Here is a 17658-nt window from a genome sequence, read left to right as displayed (position 1 = left end):
ACAACAACGAAAATCAGTATTTGGGAGACTGGCAAGGGTTGAAGGAACTAAATCTGCTGTACCAAGCCTGAAAAATAAAAGCAGAACGTACAGATATGCTACCTTTTTACAATATTCACTACTTCCTGGAAAAGAGTTCTTTCATCAGTAGCGTAACTGACTTCTAGTCCTGTAACTCCAGATCTTGTGAGCAAGGGGGCTTGGTCTCTGCTCCCTAGAAAATAAAGTAAAAAAATCATTACAATTTAGAAGGAATTACATTACTTCAATCAACAATATTGCTTTAGAACAAAACATACAGCTGAAAAGAAGTATGGAATACAACCTATTTTTATCTTTAACACTAATTATTATCACAATTAATTCCATGGATTCATTTTGTTCCTCTTGGGTGGAAAAGTTTGTTCTTTTCAATTTGTAAAATTCTACCATAGTGGTAATCTTCCACAAATTCTCAGTTATAGATCCATTTGATTCAAAAGAAATTTCACCATTTTACATGTATAAGAGTCCAGCTATTAGAAAATTAGTTTTGAATAAGAAATATTAAAGGACTGTATGACAGCTCACACAGTATTTTCATATGTATTTTAATTGCTCGCTTAGAGTAGTGCTTTGCAAAAATGCAAAATGGAATGAAAACGCTACATAACATAGTATAGAGTTCTTTTTTCAGCACAGTTAAAAAAAACACTGCTAAGTTACTAATAGAAACAGAAAACCACGAACAACTGCTCACTTAGTGCACATTAAGAGCGTCTACATTGATAATGTGTGAATAATAGCTAAATTCAGATGCATGCAGGAACTCAGCATTTGCCTTCTGTACAAAAAAAGCTCTTTAAATGAATAATATGCAACACGTACTCTGTCTTTTCATTTTCTCTATACAACAGATAGCAGTATCTTTGATTAAGGCAGCAATGTGAAGCTTTTAAAAGGCATTCTACTTTGACACACTCTTAAAATCTTGAGAATTAAAAAAAGTGTGCTTTCAGAAATATATGTTAAAATGAGTAACTTACATAGCAATTATAGAAAAAGGGAGGGAAAAAAGGTGTATCTCATTGTCCAGTCACTCCACAGGGAAGTCAAAGTTTTAACCAAGAAAATATTGACAGCACACATCAAAGCAAGGAATGTCACAATAGCATTTAAACATATAATTTTATTTCACTAACAAAACCAGATCAGAACCTTCGATTTTTCAAAATATTATTGGACCTCTTTACAGAGAGCTTTTTCTTGATAATTTATCAGTGGCACACACCTAGGGGGCCATAGTGGCTATACTGTGGAAAAACTCACTTAGTAAGGTAATGGAGATAATTTTTTTCAAGATAGTAACAAGCATATAATACCAAAATAAACTTAACTGAGAATAATAAGAACTTAGCTTAAGATGATACAGTATCTACAATACTTTGGAAAATAAACTGGTAAAAGAAGGAGCTGTTGCCTTAATGCTAAATTTATTTTTGGTAGGTTTTTGTCCACACTTGAATTTTAGACAGTATTTTGTGGTTTAATACATATTTGCAATGCCAAAGAAACCCTGAAAGAAAGAGGACTTTTTGTTTTGTTTTTGTTTTTTTTACTAGCCTAAACCAGTGGTACTCAACCTTTAACAGCTGGAGAGCCACTTCTTTATTAAATGGAGTTGTAGAGCACCATAAAAATCAAGTATCAACAGTGTGATTTTTTTTTCCCATCATGACACTTCAATGTGTGATGATGCTGCCTCAACACCATCACATATTGATACATCACGACATGACACATTAGCATCCTCTCTCCCAGCAGCATTCTGTCTTCAGCCCCTTCTGGCTGCTAGGAAGGAGTGGGGTGGAGGGGTGGAAGGGGCAAAAGGGCGAGTTTTTCCCCATTCTGCCCCACAGCTGCTGGGTGGGAGGTGATCTCTACTCTTACCTGTGGGGGGATCCCAGCAGCTCCTTTTCTTTCCCCCTTTGGGAGGGGGAACTTCAGCGACTCCCACACTGCTGGTCCATTTGCTCAGTGCTCCCCGCGCTGCCTGATAGAGTGGAGCGCCGATCAGACGCCTACATTGCGAGAGCCGCCTGTAGGGCCATGAAGAGCCACATCCGGCTCTAGAGCCACAGGTTGAGTATCACTGGTCTAAACAAAGCCAAAAAGGTACAATAGGATAAGGGCCCCTGTTTAGATCCTAAAAGGATCAGATAAAACCACAAAAATAACCCTTAAGTAAAATATAAAACATACTGTCTTGCTTTTAACATTTTCTACTTGTCGCTATCCAGCAACTCGAGTAGGAAACTAAAGGCAGGTTTTCCTATTTATACTTTTAGAACAATGCAGGAGCTTGTCCACAAGTACGCAAACATAGGTATTTCACATATGCGTAGGTTATCTGTGGTTTACAGCCCATGCAATAGTTCTTCGGAAGATATAAGCAGGAAAACTCTCTCTATGTTTAATATGGCCATTCATCCAACAGTCAACAAGACAAAATTAAATGAGCTAAATAGTAATATAGATACTCGATTATATTTTGCTTGCTACTGTTTGATTACTATGAAATAAGCATTTTGTAAATTATGTTAAGAAAAAAGAAATAAGAACCTTGGCTTGCGAGTGTCCTGTCTCTATCAATCACGATAGCACCAGTGATTTCTTTTTTATCAGTATTTGGCAGTGCAGTGTCTGATGAGATGCAATAGAATAAAGCACAGATTGGATCAAACTCTGGGTCTGGTTCCAAATCTCGTCTGGTTCGAGCATGTAACTCCATACTGATGAGGGTAAGGTGTTGGACCTACCAACAAATAAATACAGTCAGTTAGTATGTTTTGGAGCTTTCTTCAAAAAATTTTAAGAGGAGATTATCAGTGTAAATGAATTCATTGCAACATTTATATGGTGACATTATATTGTAACTAAGAGGTCACATGTGAAAATTAATAGAAATGATTAAACATGCATCTCTGGATCTCACTTTTTTGCAAAAGCATTATCTTACAAAAAAAAAAAAAGATTAACCACTTAATACATTTTTATAGTCAGTTATTAAAATTCAGTGTTTGTTTCTGAGTACTAGCTTCTACCAAAAGCAGAAAATACAAACAAACAGAAATGCTCAACTTCAACAACTGTAAATTCCTGTAATGTTTTCAAACAGCTTTGCATATTAAGCTGAACTAAGTTTCCGGACTGATCAAGAAAAAAGAATCACTATTGGTCTTTATTTTCCTTTCCCACTCGCACCAAGACGTGCAAACAAGCATGAAGACTAAGACACTTACAGGAAGATATGGAGAATACCTAACGTTTCCTTCACTTACATTAATGAACTTCCGCATCATGTTGCTACACCTTTTTGTAGAATGGTTTGCATTAATAAAACGCTAATCCCTATATATTGTACAGTTTTGACTCTACAATGAATACCGTAAGTATTTAATACTGTTTGAATGCTGTGTTGTTGCTCTGTTGTTTTGCATAATATAGTTAATAACGTGGACTAATGGGCAAGTTGAAGGGATTACAAGAGAAAAGTTACAAATATTTCTGAGTATGTAAGCTGCCCTGGCGGCAGCCTGATTTCCTCTAGATTTGCATCCTAAATCACTACAGCCATCACTGAAATGGAATTTTATTGTCAAGCTCTATCTCCATTTCCTGCAAAATCAATAGTTTCTTGTGGCTTCTCTTATGTCATCTACTCAGTGTATAAAAGTTCTATCTCTCTATGTCATCTGTAAATTGGTCAACAGCTAATTCCAAGCCACAGATGTGGTGACTGTCTGGGAGCACACATGCTGGCTGGCCAGTTAGCAGCCAAACACAGCATTACTGCATTCACATTGCATCCCTTCCTCCAGTACCAATTTTGAACTCTCTTCCCAGACCAACCACTGACCTACATGAAATATGTAGAGACACTCTTTGAGACAGGTACCGTTTTGTTAAATGTAGTAGAAATTGCCCAAGAGTTTCAGAAGATAACACACAGAGATACAGGGAGGGCCCAACTGAATGATGCCAGATGCCTTAAGATGATCATCCATGAAAGTTACACTCAACTAGTTTTGCCAGTAATGTTTTTATACAAAATTTATTATTTCTTCCCTCTGATCTTTACCTTATTTTCATTTTTTAAAGGAACGTTCACCACCTTCTCGACAAAAATACCGTGAAATTCTAGTTCAATACTATTAAATAGAGGCACTTGGAGATCAAGCTGAAAGTAGTAGAGCGATGACTTAGAGCTGCAGACATCACACACTGATTAATTTTAAGTCAGGCAGGGACCAAGGAGAAAAAGATTTTTTAAATTATTCCATTATAAAACTGGTCTGATAAACTATCATTTTATAAAATAACATAAAAGTAAGTTACCTCATGTAAAGATTTTGCTTCCTGCAGGTTTTCCACACTGACTTTAAAACCATAAGTGTTATTTAAAGATGGTCCTTCAATCTGAGAAGTCTCTTTCTTTGGAGCACCAAGAGCAGCAAATTGATTCTTATTGGGGGGAGAGGAAAGAGAAAAAAAAAAAAGCACAGTATAATACTGAAAAAACTATAGGCTGATAAATTCATATACAATATTAAATACAAATTTATCAATGAAAATACAAATGCTACACTACAATTAGTTTTAAAAAAAGCTTTCACTATCTCCTCATGTCATTTTTCAACAGGGAAATGACAGTTGTGTCTTTCTGCCTTTTAGGAATAATTTTAATGAAACTTGACAAAAAAGCAAGAGGCAGTTTGAAATACTTAAAAAAATCCCAACAACCAAACACAAAAAAACCCAAACCTGACACATATTGACTTTCATAGAAGCCTGAGGACAGAGGCACCAGCAAATTTCTATTCTGTCTTGAGCAACAATTCATCAAAACCCTCTTGTTTCAGTCAACACTTGTTAATGCACTGAATTAAGGGTACACTCAAGTACCCACTTGAACTGGGTGAAATATCTTGAGAACAAAAGAAAAGACTATTGGGTCATTTCAGTAATGCATCTACTCCACCATTCTGTGTCCCACATGCCCTCCAGAGGGACCTTGACAGGCTTGAGAGGCAGGCCTGTGCGAACATCATGCAGTTCAAGAAGTCCACGTGCAAGGTCCTGCACCTGGGTTGGGGCAATCCCAAGCACAAATACAGGCTGGGCGGAGAACGGATTGAGAGCAGCCCTGAGGAGAAGGACTTGGGGGTGTTGGTGGATGAGAAGCTCAACATGAGCCAGCAATGTGCGCTCACAGTCCAGAAAGTTAACTGCATCCTGGGCTGCATCAAAAGAAGCATGGCCACCAGGTCGAGGGAGATGATTCTGTCCCTCTAGTCCACTCTGATGAGACCCCACCTGGAGTACTGCATCCAGCTCTGGAGTCGTCAGCATAAGAAGGACATGGACCTGTTGGAGCGGGTCCAGAGGAGGGCCACAAAGATGACGAGAGGGCTGGAGCACCTCTCCTATGTAGACAGGCTGAGAGAGTTGGGGTTGTTCAGCCTGGAGAAGACAAGGCTCTGGGGAGACCTTATAGCAGCCTTCTAGTACCTAAAGGGGGCCTACAGGAAAGATGGGGAGGGACTCTTTATCAGGGAGTGTAGTAATAGGATGAGGGGTAATGGCTTCAAACTGGAAAAGGGTAGATTCAGACTAAACACGAGGAAGAAATTCTTTACTCTGAGGATGGTGAGGCACTGGAACAGGTTGCCCAGGGAAGTTGTGGATGTCCCATCCCTGGAAGTGTTCATTCAAGGCCAGGTTGGACGGGGGCTTTGAGCAACCTGGTCTCGTGGAAGGTGTCCCTGGCCATGGCAGGGGGGTTGGAACTAGATGACCGCCCAACTCAAAACATTCTATGATTCTAAATAGCTGTGTAACATGGGGAACAGAAGTACTGTTTAGGCAAAACATGAGTCTGATCATTTTATGCAATCGATTCCTTTTCTACTCTCTCAGAATACCAGTGCCATTCACTGCCTACGTTGTTTTCAGAAAATGCTTAGAACATTGCCTAAAAACTAATACACACAGATATGTAAATATACACATCTGTGTGTGTGTATATATATACACACACACACATATAAAAGGGAAATAATAGAACTTAAAAAGGATGCTGCAACTGAGAGAGCAAAACAACATCCCTATATGCTGTTTCTTTGGTGTTCCAGTAGCATCTCACTACCCTAAAACATAGAACATACTCTCAATATCCAACTTTTTCTTCCCCCTGCAAATTAAACTGATTTCTTCTTCCTAACTTTGAGTGTACACTGATTGCACCCTACCATTTAAAATGTATTTTCAAGATCTTAACAGCAAAAGAACAAAACAACACAGGAGAACACAGAAGAAAAAAATAATGGAAATGTGTATGCGTAGCGTAATAAAAATATATCTGTACATAAAATCTTAAATTTACCTTCATTTGTGTGGTTAGAAGTACTCTTCGAAGACCATCAGTATTACTTCCCCTCTTGTGGCTCAGTTTCTGGGCTTTTGGTTCTGTAAACATATATCAGTGCAAAACTGCTTAGCCCCAATAATATTGTCTAAACATTAAACAACAGGTTGGAAACAAGCAGAAGCATTTGGTTAACATTATAAACAAATATTACATATAAAAACAAATAGAACAGCACCCTTCTAGAGTTTTTTTTATAATTCATAGTTACTTTAACAATAATGCACAGGCCTTTTCCTTTCCAAAACTAGTTTTAAATATATTTTTGTGGAGATATGATTATTTTCTCATTATGTCAAAAGACATATAATATCTTATCATATTCAGATTTTTTTTTTGGTGTATCATTAGAATCACTTAATGGATTTACCTGTAGATAAAGGAGTAAACCCAAGGACTTCAGGTACTCCATCTTGATTTTTTCTCTGCACAATGGGTGTACTATGCAGGCAAACACATTCAGGATTTCCAGGATCGTCATTAACCGGAAATGGAGATGTGTCAAAGGATGTCCTAACGTCCTCTTGGGTGGATGGAGAGTTTTGTGCACTTCCAACAGATGCTACATCATTTCCCTCCACAGAAGACAAAATAACATCCTGGATTTTCCACTCTGTGTCTTCTAAATTGGACTGCTTGGGATCTGGAGATGCCACTTGCTGCCAAGGAGGAAGTACTGGCGAATCTGGTGAACTGTAGTTGACGTAATAATCTTCCTCCTCCTCTTCCTTGTCATGTTCTAATGTTGAAATAATAAGTGTCTTGCTTTCAGATGGAGTTTTATTAGAGTCTATGTCATTTGTAGAATTTATAGATGTTCCTATAGTGCTTATAGACTTATCACAGGTTTCCTTGGGTTGTGTTTTTGTAGTTTCTGCCACAGAAGCAGGAGAATTCTTTGTAGGCACAATAGGTCTTTCACCTTCCAGGCTAGATAAATTTAAATCTTTAGCTGCTTTTACTACTTCTATAGATTTCTCTTCAGACAATACTGCAGAACTGATATTCTCAGCTACCTTTTCCAGCTCAGCAGGATGATTCTTAGGCAATTTCTTGAAATGTTCATACTCTTCTTTGGCATGAAGCCATATCTGAACTTGCTGTTGGCTTGGAGCACACTTGCATGGCATTATGACTATTTTTTTGTCTTCACTAGTTTTATGGCTATTACTTTCTCTTTTGTTAACAGTGGAGTGACCATAACGGGGAGGAGATCCTGGTCTAGGACTTTCTGTCATTGCTGAAAATGCAGTCTTCCAGAGACGTAGACCTTCTAATGAGAAGTCTCCCTCAAACTCAAGCAGGTCATTTGGCAGTCTAGTTTCCACTGTGAGAAGTCGTCCTCCAATCTCCCTGTGAATAAAATAGTTTGAATTATTGTTTTTTTTTTTTTAAACTGCATTGCAGGCAGTCCTCAAGATGATATACAAGCAAGTCCTGCTAACTAGTTTTCTTTCTATGCAACTCCTGCGGGAAGTATCTTTTACAAACCAAGCAGGCACATTCCCACTTACTACAATAACATCAAGCAATAAAAAAAAAAAGCGTCATGAATGAAAATGGGTATTTGCATGGGAAGTACAGTAATTTTCAACTTCAAATGTATGTATATCAGACGGAAACTTTCATGAATCTGTGCCACATAACAGCATAAAATTGTTTACAGGAATAAGTTAAAGTTTAATATAATCACAAACATATGTGGACAGAAATGCATTTAACACAGTACCTTGGCTTTTCTGGAGCATCTGAAGGATTGCTGCAAAATGGTTCCTGATAAATTGTTTCTGCAAGATCATGATCCAGCAAAGTTGCCATGATTTCTTCACGACTAGGTGGGGACATGAGAGGCTTAAGAATGTGAGCAGTACGAGGTGTAAAACTTCCATTCTTGGACTGTGAGGGAGAACTGGTTGATCTTGGTGAACTATCTGGAGTTGGAGTTAATGCCTCATTGTTTCTTGAAACATATAATTCTAAATCCTCAGAAGCTGCATCTATAAGTTCACCATCAGGAGAAGACAATATGGATGTAAAAGAGGTATTAACTGAATCAAGTGGTTGACAAGGTTCAAAAGTGGTTTCTTTTCTAATGTGGCTTTGAATCCAATCTGAGCTGGTTGGCTGAGGAAGGTTAAGAAATCTCTCTTTATTTACTGTATTTCTATTCAATTTGAATTTTTCATTTAAACAGACCTCAGTCTCTTGCGTACAAGAGGTATCAACAGAACTAGATCTAGAAGTTGAAGAATGAACATTTTTCCTCCATTGGCTATGGCAGTGGTTCTCATTATTATCCAGTGAGGTTTTATCAAAAAGCTCAGGGCTCAGGGAACCAGACCGTATCCATTTACTTGTGCTTGAAGAACGCTGCTTTTCCTCCTCAGGTTTTTGGTCATTACGACACAGAAAGTCATTTTCTGTTGTTTGTCCAGAACCAAGATCTTGAACTGCATCACTCAAGAATTTCTGGGGCAAATTTTGATCTGCTGGGACAAACTGGCTTGCCGAATAAAAACTGCAAAATCCAGTTTGCCCTATAGTATTAATATCAAAGTTGTAATTGTGGTCTGGAGACAAGCTGTCTTCAAGTGAGTAGCAGCTTTCAAAACCAGGGTCTGAAAAAAACCCGGGGCTGTCATCAGACACAGCGTGATCAATGCGACTAGTGATCTGCTGGCTTAAAGACTCCATTTTTGAAAGTTTTGGTGTTTTTTCTCTAGGTTTTGTATTCCTGGGAGCACGAGATTTTTTTGGCGATGCGACTGACCGTGACCTTTTGATTGCTTTATTCTGTTCAAGAGGGCATGGTATATTCCTGCTTAGCTGCGTTTTAGCCGGTAATGGTTCCTGTGTAACATTTGCACTCAGAGCTTTCTGCTGTCTCTTCTGGAGTAACTCTTTCAAAACAGCTAGGCCAGACTGTCCTTCACTGAATGCTGATGGGGCCACTATAGTCCTATTTTTATACTGGGAGATGGGTTTTTGTTGCATGGTTGTTTCTGACTGAGACCTTTGTTTTACTGGTTCAGGTTTAAAGTGTGACATATCCAAAATAAATCCTCTCTGGTTTTGATCCCAATTTAACTGTTTCACTGGAGTCTTCAAAGATGTTACAAAACAGTTCTTAGGCAACTGAAGTGGCCCAGGGCTCTCCTCAGATGACTTAAGAACAGAAGAAGAAGGATCAGAATGCTTAGATGCCTCTGGTAAACAAAAAATCTGCTGTTGATTATTGTCTTTACAATGCACATAGTTAGTGGCATGTAACTGATCCATCTTCACTGTGTCCAAAGAGTCACAAGCTTTATTTAATTTCCCAGCTGGTGGTAAATATCTGTTTTGCAAATTTTTTATCTCTTCTGTTTTTGCAGAAATCTTATCTTTAGAGATGCGGGCATTCGGTGTTACCTGAGTTGAGTTATTAGATGCATCAAATATGTCTTGAATGAGAGCAGAATCCTTCATTCTAAATATAGCACTTTGAGTCCTGGGCCTTTGAGAGCTCATTTTTGGTACTTCCCTTTCAGATGCCACAGGAGTAGATGCAAGAGATGCATGAGGGTCTTCTCGTGGAGCAGGTAAACACTGTGCATCTACAGGCTTATCAATTTCCATCAATGAATGAAAACAGCCTGATGAATTACCTTGTGCATCAGCTGCTGATCAAGGAAGAGAACTGTCTTTCCAGTTATGAAGTGGTTGTGACTTGACAGAGTTGTAAGAAATCTCAGGCAGATCTTGATGTTTCAGCATAAATTTCACTTCTGCAGTAGAGTGAATACTTCCTTTTTCATCTTTTAATACAACGCATTTTCTTGAGGATGCTTTTTCAGCTGTTTTTTGTCTTTGTTTTGTTCTAGGTTTCTTCTTTCCATCATCTGCTGTTTTATCAGCCTGATTAATCTTTTTCTTTTTCTTGGTAGATACAGTGGGGCTAGCAAATTTCTTTTTACATTTCTTAACCTGAGTTTTTGCTCGACTATTTTTTCCTACGCTAGAATTAAGAGTCTTGCTGTTGTACATATTGGGCCCCCTACTAAATAAAGCTTCTCTGTCCAGGTTGGTCAAAATTTCTTCTGCTTTTGGATCAGTGGGAGACCAGCAACGAGGTGGAGATGTGTTTACTGGGCTTGTGCTTCTCTCTGAAAGAAAACCTAACTTAGACATAACATCACTATAGTTATAGTCACAGTCTTCAGCTTCAGCATTGTAGGATGGCGAAGGAGGAGAAAGAATTGTATGAGTCCTTCTTCTGAAAGATAAAGTTCTTTTAATATTTTTACTGCCTGTTCTTTGTGGTTTTCCAGCTTTTTTCTTGGTTGACTTATGTTTTGCTTTCCTTTTGTGACTTTTCTTTGGTGTTAGTGGATAAATAGGATATTTGGTTGCAGGAGAGTCAGGAACTTTTGGCCAAAAGTCCTTTAAAGGTGCAAGCTTTTTATATAAGTTCATCTTTTCCTCTGTGAGTACTACTCTTTCCTCACTAGAATCTACTTTCCCTAGTTTAACAAGCATATTTTTTCTCCCTCTAAATCTATTGATGATAATATATTTAATAATAACAGGTGGCAATTTTTTAGAAAGTTTTCTACGCTTTCGAGACTTCTGAGACCCATCCAAACTTTCAACACTTTCTATCGGTTGAGGTAGATTAATTTTTGAGTTGTGTGCGACAAAGCTTGATTCACTGTCTTCAGTTTCATAATTTACCTTCCGTTTCGTTCGGAGCGTGTATTTATTCCCACATAATCCAAATGACTGCTCAGTTTCAAGAGATCCATCTGCAAACTGGCAGTCAGTATAATTAGCAGTACTTGTAGGCATTTTGTTTTCAAAAGCCTCAAGAGGAACTTGAACTAAGTCACTAGGTAAAGCACTATCCTTATCAGGAATGTTACTACAAGCATTACCTTGTGTATAGCAGCTTTCCTTCACTGATGCAACATCATTTACACTTGCAGGCTGGTGATGATTGATAAAACTATGTTTCTTTTTATTCAGCTTCAACCTGGACTGTTTGTTGCCTTGCTGTAATTTATATGTCACGGGAGCTAACTTCTGTGGTCGACTGAGACAATTAGAAAGAACAACACTAGGAAAGAACATATAATGTGCTGCTTGTTGACTGAGGCTTGGCTTTTCTGCCTTATGCTCTTGAAATTCTTCATATCTAATTTTAAGCTTATTAAGGCCACCTTCATCAGTGTTATTTTCAAGTGAATGTACCACAGTTCGACTGCCTCCTGAACAAGACACCAATTCACAATTTTCTGTAACTGTTGCTGGAAAAAAACTATTTATACTTGCGCTGCTGGACTTTTCGTTTACTTCAGAGGACATTTTACCTTTGGAGTGGCTCAAATCGGAAAAGTTAAATAAGTTTTTATTCAACATGCTGTCACCAATGTGGCGGCCCACATGCATAAAAGAGACATCCTTTTCAGCCTTTCTGATACTAGTATACTTCCTACTTGGTATCTGTCTGCTCACTGATGAAATATCATCTTCATACTCAAAAATATTATTTTCACATGAAGGAACTGGGAAAGTATCTTTCTTGTTACTTTCTTTGTGAGAGTTTTCTGCATGGGTACTATTGCTGAATGGAGCTGGGTACTTTGCTGAGTAAGTGCTTTCTTTTGTAAGAGAATGGACTGAAAGTTCAGGTCTTGTTTCTGTGTTTGGTTGTGAGAGGTCTTCTACTAAATCTTCATTATTCAAAACATGGTTAGAAAGGGCACTTGTGTGTTTACACTGAAAAGTAATTTTAGCAGAAGATGGGGGTTCTAGCGTAGCAGCATCTTTGTGAAAGATTGAGGTCTTTACAGACATTTTGCTTGTTGCAATGACAGAGGAGTGAGTTCGAGAACTTTCATTATTCAAAGGATTGTCTGAAATAGAAGACAAGCAATTTTACTCTAGTTTTCCTATAAAAAACACCAAAACTTAAGGTATTAACTACTTTCAAGACATTTTCCCAAAAGCCCTCCCATCCAAAGAAGAAACAAACTTCTTCTAAATCACATTGCATTTATGATCATGACAACTACAGACCCTGAGTACATGAGTTGCCTTATCAAAATCATGTTGTCAGTACATTTGTGTCTCAGCTGTTGTCAGCTACTCCTAAATGGTACGCTTGCATACAATTGCCAAAGATTTCATGCTCATTTTCTGAAAGAAGGCTTCTAAAAAAAATCACTTTCAGATAACTAAATATAACCAGATTAATTTCTAGAAAAGCTTGTCCCTGAGAAGTATGCATACTCATTGGCTCTGAAAAACAAAGAACTTATTTAGATGAATTTCGCCATATAGAAAAGTCATTGCACATAAAGCTAAAGTACTATCTTACAACATGGCAAAGGCTTTGTATTAACTGTCCTGTGCACTAAGCATAGGGAGGTTTGCTGCACTTTTATAAAGCAGAGCAATTTGCCACCCATTCAAGTGTTTATGCAAGGTGCTTGCACTGTTTAGTTATATGATGAATTCATATTCATGCATTAACATTCCCACACAGATCTGTGACCAGCATGTGCTGCAGTAACTGCTCTGTGCAGACTTATTACATGATACCTGAGAATTTCTCTTTCACTGATACTTTCACCACATTTACTGCAGAGTAAGTGTGGACAGGCAGGTGGTAAGTAACAAATTAACAACTGGTTTTCAGCAGCTGTGTGCTTGTTCATAACCACAATGAACATCAAGTAATTTGAAGGAGTTTATTCCTCTGCAAAGAGGCAGTTACCACAGAGCTCCTGGCATGCAGCATTTTGTTCATGTGTCCACAACTTTAGCTGAAATGTTGAAGGGTGACAGGAGTTATGAAACATGCTGTATGACCTGGAAGCACACGCTGCACGCTGTCATACTAGACAGGGGATCCTTTGGGCCTTTGCTGTTAAATCTCAACCAATTTGGGGATTATCTTAGACTCATGCTGCCTTCTGCTTAGCAATTTATATGTTGCCGGGTGAGAAAAATAAAAGGAAGTCTCAATCTGTTTCTAATAACATTTTCTAATGCATGCACAGTCCCTGAGCTGTGAAACACAGCTGGGAGATGCTGCCTATGATTCTTTGAGGGTAGGAGTCGACACAAAGAATGAGGATGATTAACTGAAAACAAAGAAAATGGGGTGAAGTGTCAACGAACACTTGGAAGATACCTTACTATTCAGATATAAAAATTGCAAAAGTACTTGTCAGTCAGTCAGATGTTATGGACCCAGATTCATGTGTGGATAAGCATTTTCTAATTTAGAGGAACTGGACCGAGATCTGTCTTTAATTCACTGTATCTCCTATTATAAGAAGTTGATGTAAAAGTTCACAGTAATAAACTCATTCTAAGGTGCCATTCTTCTTCTGCATGTGATCTCATATAGTTAAAATATTCTAAAATTCAAACAATGATTTAAGATACAGTATCATTAGCCAGAAGCACCCCTTTTTACATTAGATTTCAAAGTACTGCAAATAGGGAAATTATAATTGTATATTTTGCAAAACCAAATCATTTTAGTAGCACACCAAATCACGTATTAACCCTACCATTATACCTATAAAAGCAAAGGAAAACGCAAATTTGCTTTGAACAGTGAACACAAAAGAATAGCTGTGGTTGTCTATGTAATAAGATCATATAGCTCACTTTCTCTAATACAGAATTGCTAATAGATATATTAAGACACATGTATTTTATGTAGTAATAGATGATATTTCTTATTTTTGTCAAATAGCTTCAAGCGAGAAACCAATACAGAAATTTTGTAAAGGATTACATTCCAGTCCAAAAGAGCAAATGCAGTAAATAGGAAATTAGGTACGTACATGAGCAGAAACAAGATTTTGCATTAACAGTTTGTACTACGGATTAAGAAAGAAGCTTCTGCACGAAGTGATGTTAACCACAAATTTCAAAGGCAATGAAATATGACTAATACAACATTTCTAAACAAAGAAGAACAATTACTGTTGATTAGACCACAAAGAAAAGTGAACCTAATCATGAGAATAACCTGGATAGTGATATGTGTTTTTCCCAAGATTCATACATTTTAGATTGTTTTGCTCAACAGAATTTTATAAATGCGAAAATATATAGATTGTCTAATGAAACAAATAATAATATTTATATATTTGCCTAACCTCAAAGCATGCATTGTATTAACTAAGGTTATTTGATCAAAGACAGCAGGTTATAAAGAGATGGCAAGAGATATCTCTACAGATTAATTTAATTTTTTATAGGTTTTGAAAGGCAGTTTCTTTTGCACCAGCTTTGCTACTGCATAGTTTTAACTCAGGCAATCCCAAGATGTATCATGCAGGCTGCTGAATGAAACATAGGCTGAAACAAAGGCTCACTGTATTTTAGTATGTGTGGCAAATACTTGCAAAGCGAAGAACCATCTAAATTCACACAATAATACATCGACTATTTACATGAAATCCTAGCAGGATAAATGATCCTACAGAATCATTAATTTTAACACCGTATTTGCGTAACAGATCGTTAGTAACAGAAAAACACCTTTGCAACAAGGTAACTATCTTTTCCATTAAACTAATAAAACAATGTCCTTTTTTTGATCATTAATACAATACGAAAAGCAGATTCTGATAATTCGTTGAGGGCATTGAGATTAAAATATTGTTGGCTTATAAGGAAGATGTTAAGGGCCTGCTTCTGCAATCCATAGAGAGCATTTCCATCCAATTGAAGCAAGCACTGAAAATGGTTAGCACTTTCGAGAATTAGAAAATTGATCTGAAAACAAACTATGACCCAGGTAATAACTCAACTTCCAAAGCTGTTTTTCCTCTTTACTTACCACCGTTTTCATCTGCAGTCCCATCTAACTGAGGTATAGAGAGATTAGTTAGGAGCATATTGTTACCACTCCACTCCATTTCTTCCTCTGAAGATGAATCCTCTTCTGTTGAACTTTGATGCGTACTTTTGCCAGCTGACCTAGAGAAAATGAAGGAACTAATTAATGCACAGTACTTCTCTTAGAAAATACCAATAGCCACAGGGAATCTCAAAATCAAAGGGGTGTGGTGCTATGTGGTTGTGTAATTTAGGGGAGCAAAGGAAAACAAAAAATTGTTACATTTCTCACTGAGAAACTCAAAATATTATTCAATGTTACTATTTTAAGAGGCATCAGTGGTAGCAAACCATTTAAAAACTACAGACAAAACTAGCAGGATTCACTAGCTTAAGTTAGAGAGAAGACATTTAGATGCCTACTTTTATTTCAATTTTACTGAAATTTAATTTCATTGCTTAAAAGTCCTTGAAATTTGAAGACTAAACCAACCACGCAAAATTATTTCAGTTTAGCTCTTAGCAAACAGATGTTTCCTCCTTCCTTTTTTTTTTTTTTTAAAAAAAAAAAAAAAAGAGAGGAATCTTTACTGTATTATAACAATTCTCTCTCCTGGCAGGCTTAACTAAAGCACAAACACCAAAACAATGTTTGTTTCCATCCCTCCCTGAACATTCTGAAGTTGCTGTTGCTAATACTTAAGCTGCTTTTACACTGTCATTTTTACAGTCATAAATCTGCTGGGGGGGAGTACATCTACAAAGAAAAGCTTCTATGAATTTTTCAGGTTTTTAAGTTGGCATGGCTTTATACGGGGGGGGTGGAGGGGGGTGCGGGGAGAAAAAGAATCTATAGAAAAAAACCCAAAACAAACTCCCTGGTATATTACAACTCCAGAAGCACTTCAGGATTTGATTTCTTCTTCTGTAAAATAAAGCATGAGCTGGACATAATTCTTCATAGAAATAATCTATTCTGTGGCTACAAGAGAGAAATCCAGATAAATATTAAGGAACTAAGGTTTGGCGGGGGGAGTGGTTTTGTTTTTTGTTTGTTGTTTTTAAGATGATAATAATCTATCCTAGTAGCTTGATATATTCAAAACATTATTGTGTAGTACCTTAAAAGGTATAAATACAAAGGTTTTGAAGTCACAGGAAAGAAAACCCAGAATAACTAAATACCATCTACTTTTGAAGAACTCTATCTGTGGAGTTTGACCAGAGCACGAATTGTATGTATCATAAGCCCACAGATATCTGAATGTGGTCAGCACTGAGCCAACTTAGATCAAGCCATGTTTATTAGTTCAGGAACAATGGGCTCAAATATGGCTATATCATTTCCAGACTATCTCAAGTCTTGACGCAGCATGATTTGGAAGAGAGACATAACTAACAAGCACAGCTAGGTATACAGTGGCCACGATCTAAGTGAACTTAGATGTCCCTCATCTGTATTTCCAAAACACAGAAGTACAGTGCAAAGACATTCATCTCGATATGCAAATGAGTATCAAACTGGGGAGAGCAATCAACACTCTGGAGAGAAGGGTTGCTATTCCGAGGGATCTCAATAGACTGGAGAATGAGCTGACAGGAACCTCAGGGACTTCGAAAAAGACAAACCCAAACATCGCACAAATGGGATGAAATAACCCCATGCACAGCTATAGGCAGGGAGAGAGCTGGCTACGAAGTGGCTTTGTGGAAAAGGATGCAAAAGCCCTGGTTCAACTAGCTGAACATGAGAGTGTGCAGTGTGCCTTTGTAGCAAGGAAGCCCAGCTGCATCTTGGACTGTGACTGTGAGACTGTAGCCAGTTTCAGTAGTTGTGAGGCTGCATATGGAGTATTGTGCCCAGTTTTGGGCATCCCACTGCAAGACAGACACTGACAAACTGGAGCAAATCCAGCTGAGGAGCACCGGTGAGACTGGTGGCTGGCACACATGACGCATAAGGAGAGAGTAAGGGAACAGGATTTATTCAGTGTTGAGAAAAAACTAAGAGGAGATCTTTTTGCACTTGTAAAGTATCCGATGAGTGGGTATAAAGATGAAACCAGATTCAGAGGTACGTGGTGATATGAAAAGGGCAATGAGCACAGGGCTGCCTCAGAGAACGTTATGTACAGGAAAACATTCTTCATTATGAGGGTGTTCGAACACAGGAACATGTTGCCCATATAGGCTATGCAACCTCTGTCTTTGGAGATGCTCAGGGCCTTGGCTGGTCAAGGTTCAAGTAACTGATCTACCCAAAGTTGTTTTCACCAGGGCACCGGACTACATAGCATTTAGATGTTTCTTCCAACCTGAATTACACTATAATCCTGTGCATGAAGCAA

The 17658-nt window shown here is 37.8% G+C and overlaps 1 protein-coding gene across 1 annotated transcript in view; it reads right to left on the bottom strand.

Moving 5' to 3' along the window:
* The window catches only part of REV3L (REV3-like, polymerase (DNA directed), zeta, catalytic subunit), a 155860-nt gene that overhangs the window by 33967 nt on the left and 104235 nt on the right, over window positions 1-17658 (bottom strand). The window contains 7 exon segments of the mRNA XM_009893624.1: window positions 103-214; window positions 2602-2794; window positions 4378-4503; window positions 6425-6507; window positions 6837-7819; window positions 8196-12360; window positions 15312-15451. Coding sequence (XP_009891926.1) covers window positions 103-214; window positions 2602-2794; window positions 4378-4503; window positions 6425-6507; window positions 6837-7819; window positions 8196-12360; window positions 15312-15451 — 5802 coding nt within the window.

The sequence above is a fragment of the Charadrius vociferus genome, unplaced genomic scaffold, assembly GCF_000708025.1.
Source record: "Charadrius vociferus isolate BGI_N301 unplaced genomic scaffold, ASM70802v2 scaffold359, whole genome shotgun sequence".
Taxonomy (NCBI): domain Eukaryota; kingdom Metazoa; phylum Chordata; class Aves; order Charadriiformes; family Charadriidae; genus Charadrius; species Charadrius vociferus.
Note: the sequence above shows the minus strand (reverse complement) of the source record. Positions and strands in the feature narration are given on the sequence as shown.